Source organism: Babylonia areolata, chromosome 21 (genome assembly GCF_041734735.1).
Source record: "Babylonia areolata isolate BAREFJ2019XMU chromosome 21, ASM4173473v1, whole genome shotgun sequence".
NCBI classification, from domain to species: domain Eukaryota; kingdom Metazoa; phylum Mollusca; class Gastropoda; order Neogastropoda; family Buccinidae; genus Babylonia; species Babylonia areolata.
In genome coordinates this window covers 29,202,129-29,218,627 of record NC_134896.1, presented here as the reverse complement: position 1 = coordinate 29,218,627, position 16,499 = coordinate 29,202,129, and the positions used below count along the sequence as shown (strand labels likewise).

The 16,499-nt window shown below is 40.0% G+C and overlaps 1 protein-coding gene across 1 annotated transcript in view; it reads right to left on the bottom strand.

The window, feature by feature from the left end:
- LOC143295659 (protein unc-79 homolog) overlaps positions 1-16,499 on the bottom strand; it is a 93,403-nt gene that overhangs the window by 51,222 nt on the left and 25,682 nt on the right. The window contains 10 exon segments of the mRNA XM_076607274.1: positions 3,684-3,866; positions 5,022-5,223; positions 6,208-6,389; positions 7,470-7,627; positions 9,764-9,912; positions 11,008-11,111; positions 11,740-12,025; positions 13,033-13,311; positions 14,523-14,646; positions 15,131-15,219. Coding sequence (XP_076463389.1) covers positions 3,684-3,866; positions 5,022-5,223; positions 6,208-6,389; positions 7,470-7,627; positions 9,764-9,912; positions 11,008-11,111; positions 11,740-12,025; positions 13,033-13,311; positions 14,523-14,646; positions 15,131-15,219 — 1,756 coding nt within the window.

Sequence of the window (16,499 nt, the reverse complement as noted above, 5' to 3'; positions counted from 1 at the left end):
TCAAGAATGAGTGGTTTTTATCCATTGCGCTAGCGCGACTTTAACAATGTTAAAAAATTATTATTCAAGCATGTTATTTTAGTGGAATAAATCAACAATGGTAATGGAAGTGATAATGCTGTTTAGATCATGTTATTTTGGTATCTCTTTGGCATTTATGAAGTCTGAGGCAAACACCTGCAATATGTGTCCGTTTTTTTTATAGATCTGCAGAGATCCATGTTCAACATGCCCTCTACACTCACTGAGAAACTATGACACCATCCATTCAATTTCTCTTTTCTGTTCATTCTAGTTACTTCAGTATCCACTTTAAGACATTCATATGCAGTAAACAAGTTGATAATTATTGGAGAAATTCTTTCAATTTGGCGGTAAAGGAGACATTGCCATGGCGTCAGGCTTTGCAACACATTTTGTCAAGATCTGCAAAGACCAGTGTAGACAAGGTTGACCTGAACTCAGTGAAATGGTCAATTCAAATTTTCTTTCATGTTCATTCCAGTTAATTTAGTGTCCACTTTCAGAATATTCATATGCAGTAAAAACGTTAATAATGTACTTTGTGTCACAGTATGTGTTCTGTCCAGAATTCGTATTTCTTTGCATTTAACTGCGAACAAGAAAAACAAGGTTGTGGCGTCCTCTTATCACACACTGCCTGCATCCGGGCAGCTGCAAAGGGGTAACAGTGTTTTTGGAATCTAGACTGAGCATCAATGAAATAAACCATTAGTAATTCAGAGATACGGCTAAATTCGGGAGACGTTCAACCTATCATTGTTATGACTGTGAAGATTTTTTTCCAACTATGTTTAAGCCAAATTTGGTATTGGTAGACAAAGTATTTCCAGAGAAAATGGCAATGTAAAAATTACCACGGACACACAGACATACACACACGCAGACAAACAACCAAACACCAGGTTATAACACAGACTCACTTTGTTTACACAAGTGAGTCAACTATTATTCCATCAGAAACTTGTCCCAGCATGTAATGGATGTACATATGCGTACTTTGTCAGTATGTGATAACTAACCGGGATCAGACTGAAAGTAACAATCACTTCAGATTATTCTTTTTTCTCTTGTTTGCTTGTTTCTTGGTGTTTGAAAAGATAGGCACATAGGCACAGCTAACAACTGTAAAAGGTTGTTTGATTTTCTTCTCTCTTCTCTCTCTCTCTAACAGTATCAGAGTATGTACTCAGCAAATGTCTATGATCTGAATGACTGAATTTAACATGCAGCATTTGTATTCCTGTCTCTGTAAGTACGCTTATATTACATACAAAAAACAACATAAATCGTGAGCACAAATACCAACACTGTATAACATAATAATCAAAGATTTGTGAAAAATTGATAACTGCTTTTTCAAGCATTTCAATTCACATTCATTGCATCTTCCATATCTTAAGTTATACTGACACAACAGTAAGCAATCAAAAGCCAGTGTATAAGCAAACATTACAGCAAACATGCTGATACATGTGTCTGCTGAAATAACATGCACATAACAAGCTAAATATATTAACTACACAACTCTCATCTAGTCAATATATTATATAGTTACATATAAGTCGAAATGCATCTGTTCGTCAAGAAATGAATGCAGGGAACAGAATAACACAGGAAAAGGTCCAAAATGCTGTGACTTTTGTCTGGGCAAAAGCAAACTTTCAGCAGTCATCAAAACCTTCAACAAAACCATTAGGCGCAGTCTGTTTTCAAATAACAAAGAGAAGAGAGTGGTGCGCAAAATCATGTCAACATTCCCAACAATCCCAGTAACTCAGAAGGTGTGTTTCAGAACACAAAACATGGGTGACAGAAAAGTAGAACAGTGCAAATGGTGTGCATACCCACATATATACAACCTAATCTAATAGTTCATAATGTTGTTGTTTTTTAACTTAACAAACTGAAGCAGAAGATAACAAAGTAAGACAATCGAAGAGATCTGCATATCTGTCTACAACTAAAAGGCATTGCATTACTGAAAAATGCCACGCTTGAAAATGTGGAAGAGAACTGGATGACAAAAAAGTAGGGCAGTCCACTTTATAACTTTATTTTGACATGCATAAAGACGTGTGAATCCACAGGAAGTGGTTTCATAATAACAACTGGCTGTACACCGCTCCAGCATGCAAAATGTTTTCAGTGAATTGTTCTGTTCTACTTTCTGAGTCATCCAGTTCTAGTTGAGACTGCTAAGAGAATATGTACTTACTTTCTAAATGATCATGGCCCCTGATAACTTTTTAGCAAAAAAAAAAAAAAAAAGAGAAAAAGAGTTAACATTATTTTAATCCTCTGAAAGGAAACCCCTAAAGTGTCTTGCTTGGTATACGATACCTTACTGACCAAGTTCATGCTTTTTTTCTTCATTAATTTTATGTCATTTTTGTTACTTGCTTGAATGAATTTCCACCTTTTTTTTGTTTCTATATTACTGCAAGCAGAACCTGTGCCAAAACATGTACAAACATGATTCATATTTGCTTAAATATTACCCAAAAATGATAATTTCATCTATAATACAATTTTGTATAGCATTAATCGTAAGCACTGTCTCTGAGAAAACATTAATTTTCTAGTATTAGAATTAATGCTGGAACATCTTAATGATTGATGACCTCTGAAATTAAGCAGTGTATCCATAACAATGTTATCAATATTCATAACTCTATCTATAGTAAGTCATAAAGTAACAAGTGCAATATATAAACAACAACCATAGAAATAATGGTATCCTCATCACAGTCTTTGCCTTCTTTCTGACTTGGACAGCCACAGTGACTGTGTCAGACACATCCTCCCACAAAGGGCAAACATGGCATCAACCATACTGATCAGCTCAGGACAGTTTCAGTTTCAGTTTCAGTAGCTCAAGGAGGCGTCACTGCATTCGGACAAATCCATATACACTACACCACATCTGCCAACCAGATGCCTAACCAGCAGCGTAACCCAACGCCCTTTGTCAGACCTTGAGAAAAAAAACAAACTGTCAGGACAATGACCATGTACTGACCGACACATCACATTCCTGACACTCAGCACTACAGGCTGTGAAACAACACACAAACATACTTGCAACATGACACGTAAACAAATATGCAACAAAACTCAGGAACAAACTGCTAACGCAACACATAAACTCACAAAACTACGCATGTACTGTGTAAGACAGCACGCATTACTATCAAGAAATGCAGATCATTAATAAAAACCGCAGTTCAAACTAAACACAGTGTGTTCTTTGGGTTATATGAGTACCAAAAGGTTCATCACTTAAAGCACACACAGTATTCAGTTCCCATGTATTGTGCTTTCAAATGTGTTCTGCATTTCTATTTTTGTCAACAGTTCAGCAGTCTTCGTTATTTCCTCATTAGTTTCAGGATGTGTGTTCAAAACCTACCATGCAGGCAGATTTAATAAGCAGCCTGCTGTCAAAACACAAATGCTTTAGTTTCTGTATGCAGCAAATACTTCTCTATTAACAAAGCCTCTATTTAAAAAATGCCGCTTCATCAGCCTGCTAGACACAGGCCCAACATATCACATCAACTCAGATCAGGAATGAGAGAAACAACCGTTACAATCACACAACCATTACAATCACTGAAAACAAAACCACTGCAACAAAAGCTGAACAACTCAAAACGTACCTTTAGGGAGTGACACGCCCTTGGTGATGAGGTGGAGGGGCACCGACACGGCCCGGCGATAGGGTGGCTTCCCCTTCAGGCTCTGACTGACGGAGCGAATGCTGTCGGTGCGCGCCAACGCCAGGCGAGCACGGTTCAGCTTCTTCAGGAAATGGTCACTGTGTCGGTCACTGCTGGTCAGGTCTGGTGGCAGACAGACACATCATTAGCTGTAAAAGTTACTTTTATTACAAAGGGGGAGGGGTGTGGGGGGGAATCATGATCAGCTGGAAAACATCCTTTTAGAAGGGCAAGGGTGGTTCAAAACTTGACTCAGTTGAAGACTAGGACACCATGGTGTGTATCTAAACAGAACCAGGTGGGGTACATGCATTAGAAAGGTTAAAGCTCCCACAGCCTTTAACAGCCACCAGGGCAGTGATTTCATATCCACTGTGTCTAGGGCTCAGCACAGAAAGGTGGGGCCCAATCCTCTCCTTCCACTGGTTTAACCTTCCCCAATCAAAGTCAGGTACCCATTTACACATGGGTGGATAAAAAAAAATATATAAAAAATCGGAGTAAAATGCCTTTACCAGGGACACAACACCATGCTGAAACATGGGGTGTTTAGAAGGGCATGCTGGTTCAAAACCTGACTCAGTTCAAGACTTGGACTCAATTCTATGAATTCATGGAGTGGATCAAGCAGAACCTGGTGGGTTAAAAGTGTGTTGCTGCTTTTTTAATCTCCCCGGTAAACCTGTGTGCAGACCCGCTAGTGCCATCAACCCCTTCATGAGTACAAGCATGAAGAGGATACTGTGCAATCTACATCTGTGTTCCGTGGGTTGTGGAAATACATATTTATCATGGTCCTGAAAATGGAGAATGTATGCCTAAATGAAGGGGCAAAAACAGCCAGAACCCCACCCCCCACCCCCCTCCTCCCCCAACCACACACCCTGTAGGAAATCAGAGAATGAAAGAGTAGCAACTCACAAAGAAACCCAAAGGAATACCAACCTGAATTTCACACACCGAAATCTGTTGTGACAACAAAAGAGATATCACAAAATGCAATACATCTCAGAACAATACAATACAATACAGTTCAGTACAATACAATACAGTACAGTACAGTACAGTGTACAATACAACACAATATAATACAACACAACACAATACAACACAATGCAATATAGCACAACACAACATGACATAATACAACACAATACAACACAATACAATACAACACAACACCATGCAATATGACACAACACAACAAAACAACACAATACGATACAACACAATGCGATACAACACAACACAACACAACACACACAACACAACGTTTACCTGTGGGATAAGTGATGTCTCCAGTACTCTCTAGGTCCACCTGGGCCTCGATGGACAGCGTGTCAAAGCGGTTCAGGAAGAACTCCCAGCTGAGGATTCGAACCTTGGTCAGCACAAAGGACAGCAGCTGAATGCGGTGCAGGATCAGACAGCGGTCCTGTATGACCGTGTCGAACTGGAACTCCAGGCACTGGATCAGGCACTGTCTCACACACACACACACACACACACACACACACACAAACACACACACAGTGAAAAAACATTCATTTGAAGACTACTACTACTACACACACATTATGATTAATAAATTAATACATAAATAAATACATCAAATTAAAGACTACTACTACACACACACACATTATCATCATTGTCATTACATTTATCATTTTCATTAGCATTATCATTATTGATACTTAAATAGCGCCTATCTTCAGTTTGAGACCAAGCTCTAAGCCCTATACAGAGTCATTTGCACCAAAGGCTGTCTACCTGGTTAAAGCCTAATGACAGCTGCCATTAGGCACTCATCACTGGTTTTTTGTGTCATAAAATAGATTGAAATAAAATTACATACATATAAATTATATATATTTAATTCTTGACGGTAAATCCCATGACTGAAAAACTGGACATTGCTTCATAAACCTTCATGAAAACTGGACATCGCTTCATAAACCTTCATGAAAACTGGACATCACTTCATAAACCTTCATGAAAACTGGAAATCGCTTCATAACCCTTCATGAAAACTGGACATTGCTTCATAAACCTTCATGAAAACTGGAAATTGCGTCACAAACCTGCAGGGTTCACTGAATGATGCATGATACGCTATGACAGAATAAATAATAAATCAAGCCCGGATGTTGTCATCTTTCCCTTCTTTTAAAAAATGAAGACATCAGCATCTGGATTTATTATTCTCTTTCTCTCTCTCCTCTCTCTCTATACACACACACACACACTCACACACACACACACACACACACACACACAGAGTCACTTGTGTGTGCATGCTAACTTCCGCTTTGGAGCAACCTGACAGCATAAGGTAAAACTTGATGCAACGTTTTCTCACATTTCATTTAAACACACACAACACAATCACTGTTTGGAATGAAACCATTCGTTAAACTGTGCAGTACAATAACTTATATAACAAACAAGCTCTGTGGCTGACCTTGAGCCCCCCAGGGCGGATGGTGTCGAGGAACATGATGGTGCGCTGAGCGACGGCGGAGTTGATGTCCTCCACAGAGCCCACCATGTGGCAGAAGCAGTGGGCCAGCGAGGTCAGGATCACCTGGTTGTTGCGGATCGTCTCTGGATCCAAGAACCGGGCCAGCACCGACACTTTCTCCACTGCCACCAAGAAATCAAAAACCCACCACATCTCCTTGAACACGTCTTTTTTTTTGGATAGGGGTTGCATGCTTGAGCAATTTTAGTGGTGCTCAGTTCATGTACCTAATCCAGTGGTGCTGAGTTCATGTGCCTGTAAGATTTTTTTCCCAAAAGTATATGTTTATTCATAGGCTTACAGGTTATTTTGGTATTGTTTTTTTTTTCCTTTCTGTCTTTGCTGCCCCATCATCTGCTCCATTTCAGTGGCAATGATCTCACAACACTCATTCAGAGTTCCCCATAGAGGAATCCTAAGCCTTAAGTAAACTTGATGCTGCAAAGATTGTGCTACCCAACCCTAGAGTACAGAGCAATAATTGTTTGCTCCTTGAAGAAAGATGCGACACCACAACTTTGAGCCTGTGCTATTCATCATGGAAAGTGCCAAGCCGTATTGGCTTGAATTATATGCACTGTCTTATTTCAAGAAGCAGAATCTACTACTTATGTTTACCACCATTTCCAGCAAAATGGTTATGTTGACAAACAGCTCTATAAAGATTTAAAAAGTGATACTAGACTGTTTTGATTTGCTTCGCTGATTCTGTTTCATTTCAAACAGATTAAGTACTGCATTTTGAAAGCTGCAACATTTTGTTGATTAATATCTTACATATCTGAAACAGATATGAAACTGGCTTCACAAATCTGCTTCTGAATGTTGTATCAATAGTGTGTCAGACAGTCCAGACAGCTTTTCTCCAAATCAAATACAAAGAAAAAGTGGGGAAAAAAACTAGTTTGAAAGAAATATCAAGAAAACATTCACAATTAGTATAAAGAGAACAATGAAAACACACACACACACACACACACACACACACACACACACACACAGAGTCTCTTCACGCACACAAATCTGCTGTGACAAATGTAATAAAACACACACATACACACACACACACAGAAATACACTACACACAAACACACACCCACAAACAAACAAATACACACACACCCATACAAACACAACACCACACACACACACACAAACACCCACAACACACCCATAACAAACACAAATACACACACACTCACCTGCTCCAAAGCGAACCTTCCAGTCATCATGGGAGAAATCGTTCTCCACCAGGTGCCAGAGGACGGAGGCTCCAGAGGTGAGCGTCATGCAGTGCAGCAACAGGGGCACCACCAGAGTGGCCAGGTGAGAGTGCTCTGTCTGAAGCTGCTTCCACAGACTGACACACACACACACACACACACACACACAGGTGAGCATGATGCATACAAATCAGTACCTAATTGCGTATGGTGATGAGCTGATGGGAAGGAAAAAGGTGTGAGTGCTTTTAAATTTTGTACTTTAAAATGTAGTTTGTTTGTTTTTTTAATGTATTGTGGTGTGTCAGACTGGCATAATTCAGCTGGAAGTGAATTTTCAGTACTGTGATATGATTTTCAGTGTATTGTGATGTCTGTAGTAGTTCTATCAATTGTGATAAGGTTTTTAAGTATTGTGACATGATTCTGCATTATTCAGGCATATTTATGTGATATGTATGATGAGTGTGTATAGTCTGTGATGACTGTGTGTGGGTGGCTGTGATGGTGGTGGTGGTGGTGGTGTGTGTGGGTGGGTATGTGTGTACATAAATTTGTGCTCGAGTGTTTGGCTGGCTGACTGTAAAGGGTTGTGCATGAAAGTTTATGTTAATGTTTAAATGAATGTTTCTAAATATCAGTTTCTACAGTGTACAGTGCAAATGAGCAAGTTTTACATGGAAGGCACTTTATAAATCATTATCATTATTATTATTATTATTGTCATTATTATTATCATTATTATAAATCTATCATATGCTGCTGGAATTTACTTGCTTATTTATATTGTATTGCATTACTACTCTTTATCACATTTCTCTGTGTGAAACTGAGGCGGTTCTCCCAAGGGAGGGCACATTGCTACAATACAGCGCCATCGTTTTTTTCTTTTCTTTTTTTTTTCTGCCTGCAAGTGTATTTGTTTTCCTATCAAACTGGATTTTTCTATAGAAATTTACCAGGGACAACACTTTTGTTGCAAGGTTTGTTTTGTTTTTTTTATTATGTGCACAAAGTACATTCTACACATGTTTGTTTTTGTTTTTTTTATTATGTGCACAAAGTACATTCTACACATGGGACCTTGATTTATCATCTAATCTGAATGGCTAAATACTGGAGAGTGTGGGATTCGAATCTGCGTACCCAGGTTCTCTCAAGTCCTAGATGGATGCATTATCACAAGGCACAAAGCGCCACTAATTTATATTTATTTTGTATAATTATCCTTTTCATTTTATGTGAATGTTTCTCATAAACCTTAGGTAGGGTCTCATGGTCTTACCAGCACACTGAGTTAATGTGAAAACCAGGCATCTACTTTTCTTTCTTTTTTTCTCAAGCAGATATGGTATTGCATATATGGATCAGTCTGCACACTTTGTGACCTCCTTGAATCTGAAACTGCAAGAAATGTTTTATTTGCTCTTGGTGTATTTCTGACGGTATGAAATGTTGTGATTTTTCCCACCTATCTCAATCAATTTCATTATCTATTTACTGCATATCATGTTGCTTTCAAATGTTGAAGATAAAAGGACAAAAAGAAATGTCGGTACTTTTATTCTCATCTCCAACCTTGAGTTCCATCAAAATAAAACACCTCACGTCTTGGGTAAAGTTCAGGATAATGTGGCTCAGAAACTGTAAGCAATAAAGCTCTTTTTTCCCAATGAAAAGAAAAGGGAAATTTGCAACAAATCAAATCTGCCACAACATACAGTTTTTCTTGACACTTGTTTTTGTTGGTCATAGCCCAGCTAGCAGCACATAATGCTTGCCCATCAACATAAATGCTTCAGTCAAACAGTGACGCATACTGCAGTAACTCTAGAAATCCCAGAAGCAAACAAAAGCAAGTATACATTCCCTTTTCTTTAACTTTCCCACCTACAAAAACTAAGCAGCACTGGTACTCTGCAATATTATAAAAAAAAAAAACCCAAAAAACCCACCGAGTTTGACAGAGTACAGGCCTAGCAGTCTCATCTTTGATTCATGCAAGACTTGTAAATGTCTGGGAGGTGTCAGCATCAATTTGCATTGTCGTCATTCAGATATTTGGGGGCTAGGTGGCCTTTGGGAACCATCCCAACGCCAACTATCCTGAAACCCTCTTGGCACAGACAGTGGGGATGTAACTTGGGCAAGACATTCTCCACTATAATCAATTTCTAGCCTAGATAGTTTGGACAGCAGTTGCCTCCTCTGTTGTTCTGATGGTCATAGTTGGACACAACTATCATACATATTAGGCTGTTATGATGACTGACCTGGGAATGAAGGATTTGCGCAGGGTGTAGGTTATGTAGTCAGTGTACTGGTTGATGGTGTAGTTCAGGCTCTCCCCGTGCAGGATCAACATCTTCAGCGAGTTCAGCAACGCGAACAGTGCATCCGTGTCTGTCACTTCTGACAGCGACTGGTGACACAAACACTTCCCTACTGATTTCAAGTGGTTAGTTTAATTGGCAATCACTATCTGTGAGCATCAATACATGCACACATGAAAACATGCCCTTGACCACAAACAAGCTCTCACACACACAGACACAGACCAACCAGACAGCCCCATACATGCAAACACACATGCATACATTCATAATATATACATAGATATATATACTGATAGACAGACAGACAGATAGATAGATGGAGAGAGAGGGGAGAGGGAGGGATGAAGACAGAGAGAGAGAGACAGAGACAGAGAGATCTGTCTGTCATCCATTTATTTGTGGGATATTCACGCCCTGTAAACTTAAAAACATTTTCACAATGTGCTAATTTTCTCCCATGAAGTTTTAAATAACAACACAAGCTTATTTTCATTGTGCCATCCATTTGAACAATAAAGCCTGAGGCAAAGTGCACCAGTGTTAATATTGCATCAAAAATTACAAGGAAAACACAAGTCAAACAGCAAATAAAACAAACATATTCTGATCTGACTCTGCAGTTTGTTTGGTTCACAACCACTGACACAGTAAAAGAAACAAATCAGTGTATTCATTTCATTAGTTGCTGTTCGATGTCTTATCACTGGCACTTTTTTGTCGTCACATGCTGTATGTCCCAGAATCAAGTCTGATGGGGACAGAAACAGAGAGGGAGACAGGACAGATGAAACAACAGAGATAAGCAAATCATTACACTGAAAAAATAGCAGTAAAATAAAGAAAGAAATATAGAATGATATCTGAGGACAGAACAGAGAGAGGGAGACAGAACAGATGTAACGGCATAGATAATCAAATAACTATGTATAAAGATGAAAAAGAAGAAAAGAAATAAGTAAACAGATAAATAAATAAATGAATAAATAAATAAACAAATCAATGAATAAATGAATAAAAATGAAAATGAATAAATAAATAGATATAATCATTTGGGGACAGAAACAGAGGAGACAGGACAGATGGAAGCAAAAAACAACACATACTTTTTTTTTTTTAACCCAGATTAAATTCACACATCAATAAAGTTATCTCTCTCTATCAAATGAGCAGTGAGGGCTGACCTGGGTCAGAGCATCAAACAGCTGCAGGTACACAGGCATGCTGGGCATGTCAAAGTCTGGCTCCTTGTCGTCCTTCTCACTGCTCTGGTCTGACTCCCCCCCTCCTGTCACACCATCACACACCACTGTTACACACACATCACAATATATAATGCTAAAAGTGCAACTGATAATAACAATAAATGGTAATTGTATAGCACGTTTCTTTCGGAGTCAAGCTAGACTCACTCCTTTGGCAGTATCATCATACACTGAATAGTCCACTGCACTTTGCGAGAGTTCTGAAAATGATATTATTCCAACAGCAAATTTTGAAGTGATTTTGATAGCTGTCCTGAAATAACAAGTCTGACAGACTGGATGCAAAACATTCCTGTCAACATTTTGCACATTTTCTGTTTTACAATATTTTTTTATTTGATACATTGTAATGCCTAGGTTGGAAGTCATACATATCTTACAGTATATGCAACAATGTTCATGCAGATGTTCTGCTAATTTAGAAAAAAGAATTAAACAGTAGATTTCAACTCAGTTATAAGCGCTTTAATGCTCATGTTAGAATACAACTAGGTAAATCTCTCCAACAAATTATGAAGAAAAAAAACATCCTTCATGGCACAAGAATGCAAAATCAAGCTTTTCTAAAAAATTGAATTGAATTAAATCAAATTAAAAAATAAAACAAAAAAAACTAAATTAAATAAAACGAAAAAAAATATCCCCACTCACTAGGTGACTCAGAGATAGTCTGGTGCTTGATCTCATCGGCCTTGGGCAGCTCTTTGGGGGGCAGTTTGAGGGGGTCGCGGGGCGAGACGTGCTCCATGAGCTGGGAGGCCATCTGGTGCCACAGGGCGATGTTCTGGCAGAACATGCAGTTGACCCGCTTGGTCTCCGTCTCGCAGGTGTGCTGCCCGTCCCAGGACTTACGCATCATGTGGGTCAGCAGGGCCATCACCTGGCGACTTGTCTCGTTGTAGATGCCCAGGTGTCGGGGGGATTCCTGCAGCTCCATCTGTAGGAAGGCATTGGGGTTGGGGGGATGAAGGGGGATTATTATTGATATTTATAACAATACAGAGCCTATCTTCAGAGACTTAACTCCAAGCACTTTACAGAGTCATCTAATCAACAGGCTACCAACCATGGTAGAGTTGACATCACTGTTTATTCTTATATATGGCCTACCTTCATTCAGAAACCAAACACTTAGTGCTTTCCAAACACAGTCATTTGCCTAACAGGCTGCCTACCTGTGTAGAACCAAATGACAGCTGCCTTAAGGCTCCTCATTCATTTCCTGTGTTGTTCAGTCAGACTTTCAATCAAACACAAGCACACACATCTAAAAAAGAATGTACACTTCATTATCTAAGTCTAAGACTCTTTTCTGGTATTCCTTAGCACCTTATAAAAAGTAAAAAAGCATAAAAAAAATAACACCATCACTTGATGGGCAGGTTTGCTAGTGGAACAAGCTGTGCTGAAGAAGGTGTTAGGTCTTAAGGTTGAAGAGACTGGAAACATCACACCTTAAGAAGTCTATGGAAGGGGGAAAACATACAGAATCTGGTTCCCTGGACCACTCTCAGTCTCTGGGTTTCAATAAGCCAAAATACAAGCACTGTATAAAGTGCAAGGCACACAAGACCAGCCCTCCCTGCTGCTGTACCAATAAGACTTGATAAAGCTTGCATAACTAAAAGGTCTCCTGGCACAGTGTTTGTAGATTCAACATGTCCTTATTGTTCCTGCAAGTGCAAACACACAAAAAGATACAAACATACACTCTGTCATACATTTCTAATACACTCATGCAAGCAGACACTCATATACAAACACAGAAGTGAGCGAGCACACGAAAACACACACACACACACACACACACACACATGCACACACACAACACAAACACACACAAAAAACTGCAAAACACAACACACACAAACACACACACACATACAACACAAAACACACACACACACACAAACAAACGCACACACATGTACACACAAAACACACCTGCTTGAGAAGGATATCCAACATCATGATAAAACACGGCAAGACAAGCTCCGTCTCCCGCTCGTACAGCTCATACGGGTCTGAGACGTGGGGCAGCTTCTGGGGGCTCATGGGGGACACGGTCTCCCCTCCCTGCATGGACGACTGCAGCAGCACAGGCTGGGGGTGGGCCTGGAGGTCAGCTGCCTCCTCCCGGTCAGACTGGATCTCCTCCACGCCCATCTTGAAGATGCCCAGCAGCAGGTGCATGGGGATGATGATGTCCAGGCTGGACAGGATCTGGGGGTGGGGTGGGGGTTGAAACAGTTTGAAAGAGTGAAAGTACAGCAGAGTTTGTTTGGTTGGTTGTTTGTTTTTTTTAACCCACCATAGGGGGCAGGTGAATTCATTATCTACCGCATGTGTTGTGTTGCGCTGCACTGTTGTGTTGTATTGTGTGTCTATTATATTGTACTGTGTTGTATGGTACTGTATCTATCGTATTGTACTGTATTGTATTGTATTGTATTGTTTGCACTGCATTGCATTGCACTGCATTGCATCAGACTGGGTTTTGCCTGTGTTGTATTGTGTGACAACAGATTTATCTGTGTAAATTAGGACTGCTCTCCCCACGGAGAGCGCATCAGTACAGTGCAGAGCCATCATTTTTTCTGCCTGAAAGTGTATTTAGTTTCCTACAAAATGAATTTTTCTACAGAATTTTGCCTGGGACAACCCATTTGTTGCTGTAGGTTCTTCAGAGGTTGATCTTCTCCTTTGAATCGCCAGCATCTAGACCATCACTCAAAGTGTAGTGGAGGGGGAGAAAATACTGGTGAGTGTGGGATTCGAACCTGTGCACTGAGATTCGCCCTTGTTCAAGATGGATACATAATACCCAAACAGTATAGTCTGCTGACAATAACACAAATACACAAACTATTTTGAGAAATCCTCCACAGATACCAGAGATCAGAGCTGATGTCTTCCTGCAGCTGTAGTAAAACTAGACACATAATCAAGGCAGTCTTTGTCACCACCCTGACCTATCAGAGCCAGATATGGACTGTGAACAAAGCCCTGGAGCGCAAACTCATAACTTGTGAGATGAGATGTCTCTGTCATACAGCTGGCAGTATCAGAAAGGACTGGGTCAGAAACAACAACATCAGAAAGATGGTTGGTGCTACACCTATCAACCAGTACACAGCACACCAATACATCAAGTGGTTTGGTCACCTGACAAAAATGCCAGTCAACCAGCCAACCATGCAAGCCTACAACACCAAGTACTCAGGCTTCAGAGCCCGAGGAAGACCACTCCGGCAGTGGATTTACAGAGTTTCAGACATGCTCTGCTCCCACAGTATGACGATAAGCCAGACCTCCCCTCTTGCCGCAGATCTCAAACTTCATCCCCCCCCCCACCCCCACCCCCCACAATATCTTCCCAGTAGAAGCAGACAGATAGTGTAAAAGTATAACAAAAGGTCCTAAGGGATGCCTACCTGTAGCCACTGCAGAGCCTGTTCCTGAACACAGGCACTGGGGTCATCAAAGCGATCCGACACAAAGTTGTACATCCTCTCCAGAGTGAAGGGCAGCGGGCACATGTCGATATCAAACGCTTTGCTGAGACAGAAAAGAAAAAGAAGCAAAACATATAGGATACATACACTAATCTGTCAACTCCAAACACATTCACTGATGCTCATGATCACATGGACAGAGGCATGCCTGCAACTGCATGCAAGCACGCACTACACAGATGAGTTGGTTGTTTCGTAATGCGACCCTCATTCTGAAAGACCAAAAGGTGGTAGCAAATATCACAAAACTTCAACTGAAGGTTTATTCAGTTACTTATTTATTTTGAATGAATTAGTCCAGAGCAAAATAAGCACATTAACTAATGGATAACGAAAGGTAACTATGGAAAAAATAATTCACTGTCATAACTGACAGGAAAGCATAAGTGCATACCTATAATTTCTTTCATGAACAGTAGCATACAGGAAAAACAGAATAAAGGCACAAACCATTAGAAAAAAAGAAAGAAAAACAAGAAAGCAAGAAGAAAAGAAAGAAAAGCAAGACAGCCAATGCTGACGCTGACCTGAGGAGCACCTTCAGCTCTAACAGGTCGTCCTCGGGCACCTCTGTCCGGATGGATTCCAACCAGTAGGGCATCACGTAGTCCCAGATCTGCAACCACATGCCATCACAAGAGAATAAAATGAAATACAATGTTCAAATCACATAAGGAACAAAGCAGACTTTTATTGTCTCAATACATACATAAAAAAACAACAACCTTCTATGTGATTTTACCCAGTTCTTCAAATTCAATACCAGTTAACAATATTTAAGGGAAATGATAGCCATTTTCCTTCATGTCTGCACTGTCCTCGACATCATTGATACTAATTTCACAGATTTCAAACACACACATGTATCTGCTCTGAAACCTTTCAGTCTTCCCTTCATACATCATACCATGCATCTGCTCATCTTCTGTGTTTCAATTCCTTCAAACACATTTAAGATTAACCTGAACCATACAACTGAATGATGATTGTAGGCATGATAACATGACAATTACTAACAACACATTCCTGTGAGACACCTGAACCATACAACTGAATGATGATTGTAGGCATGATAACATGACAATTACTAACAACACATTCCTGTGAGACACCTGAACCATACAACTGAATGATGATTGTAGGCATGATAACATGACAATTACTAACAACACATTCCTGTGAGACACCTGAACCATACAACTGAATGATGATTGTAGGCATGATAACATGACAATTACTAACAACACATTCCTGTGAGACACCTGAACCATACAACTGAATGATGATTGTAGGCATGATAACATGACAATTACTAACAACACATTCCTGTGAGACACCTGAACCATACAACTGAATGATGATTGTAGGCATGATAACATGACAATTACTAACAACACATTCCTGTGAGACACCTGAACCATACAACTGAATGATGACTGTAGGTTTGATAACAACACTATTACTACTAGAACACATACTCTTGAGACATGCTTTCAGTCTATACTCCTAGATTTTTACACTTGGCTGCTAATTCTAGAGTGCTGACAGTGTCAGAAAGAAACAAAACGTCCCATGGTCAGCGCTCTTTCTCCTATCCTGGCCATGTGGTGTGGAACAAACTGCTCATCTCAGTCCATCATGTGGATTCCCCAGTTCAGTTTAAAAACTCTCACATACCATCTTATTGACTAGTATGCTCCTTTGACTTCTGCTGGCTGTGCGTGAGAATGTGTAGGAGTGTTTGTGTTTGCACATGCTTGTTTGTGTATCCTGCAAAAGTATCTGGGTGTGTTCCAATGTACCTTTTATTTACCTGTAAACTAGCTGAATGGGCAGCATAAGCAGCACTGACTTGAAGTTGTGTACCATGTGTATGGAGAGAGTTACCACTCATTA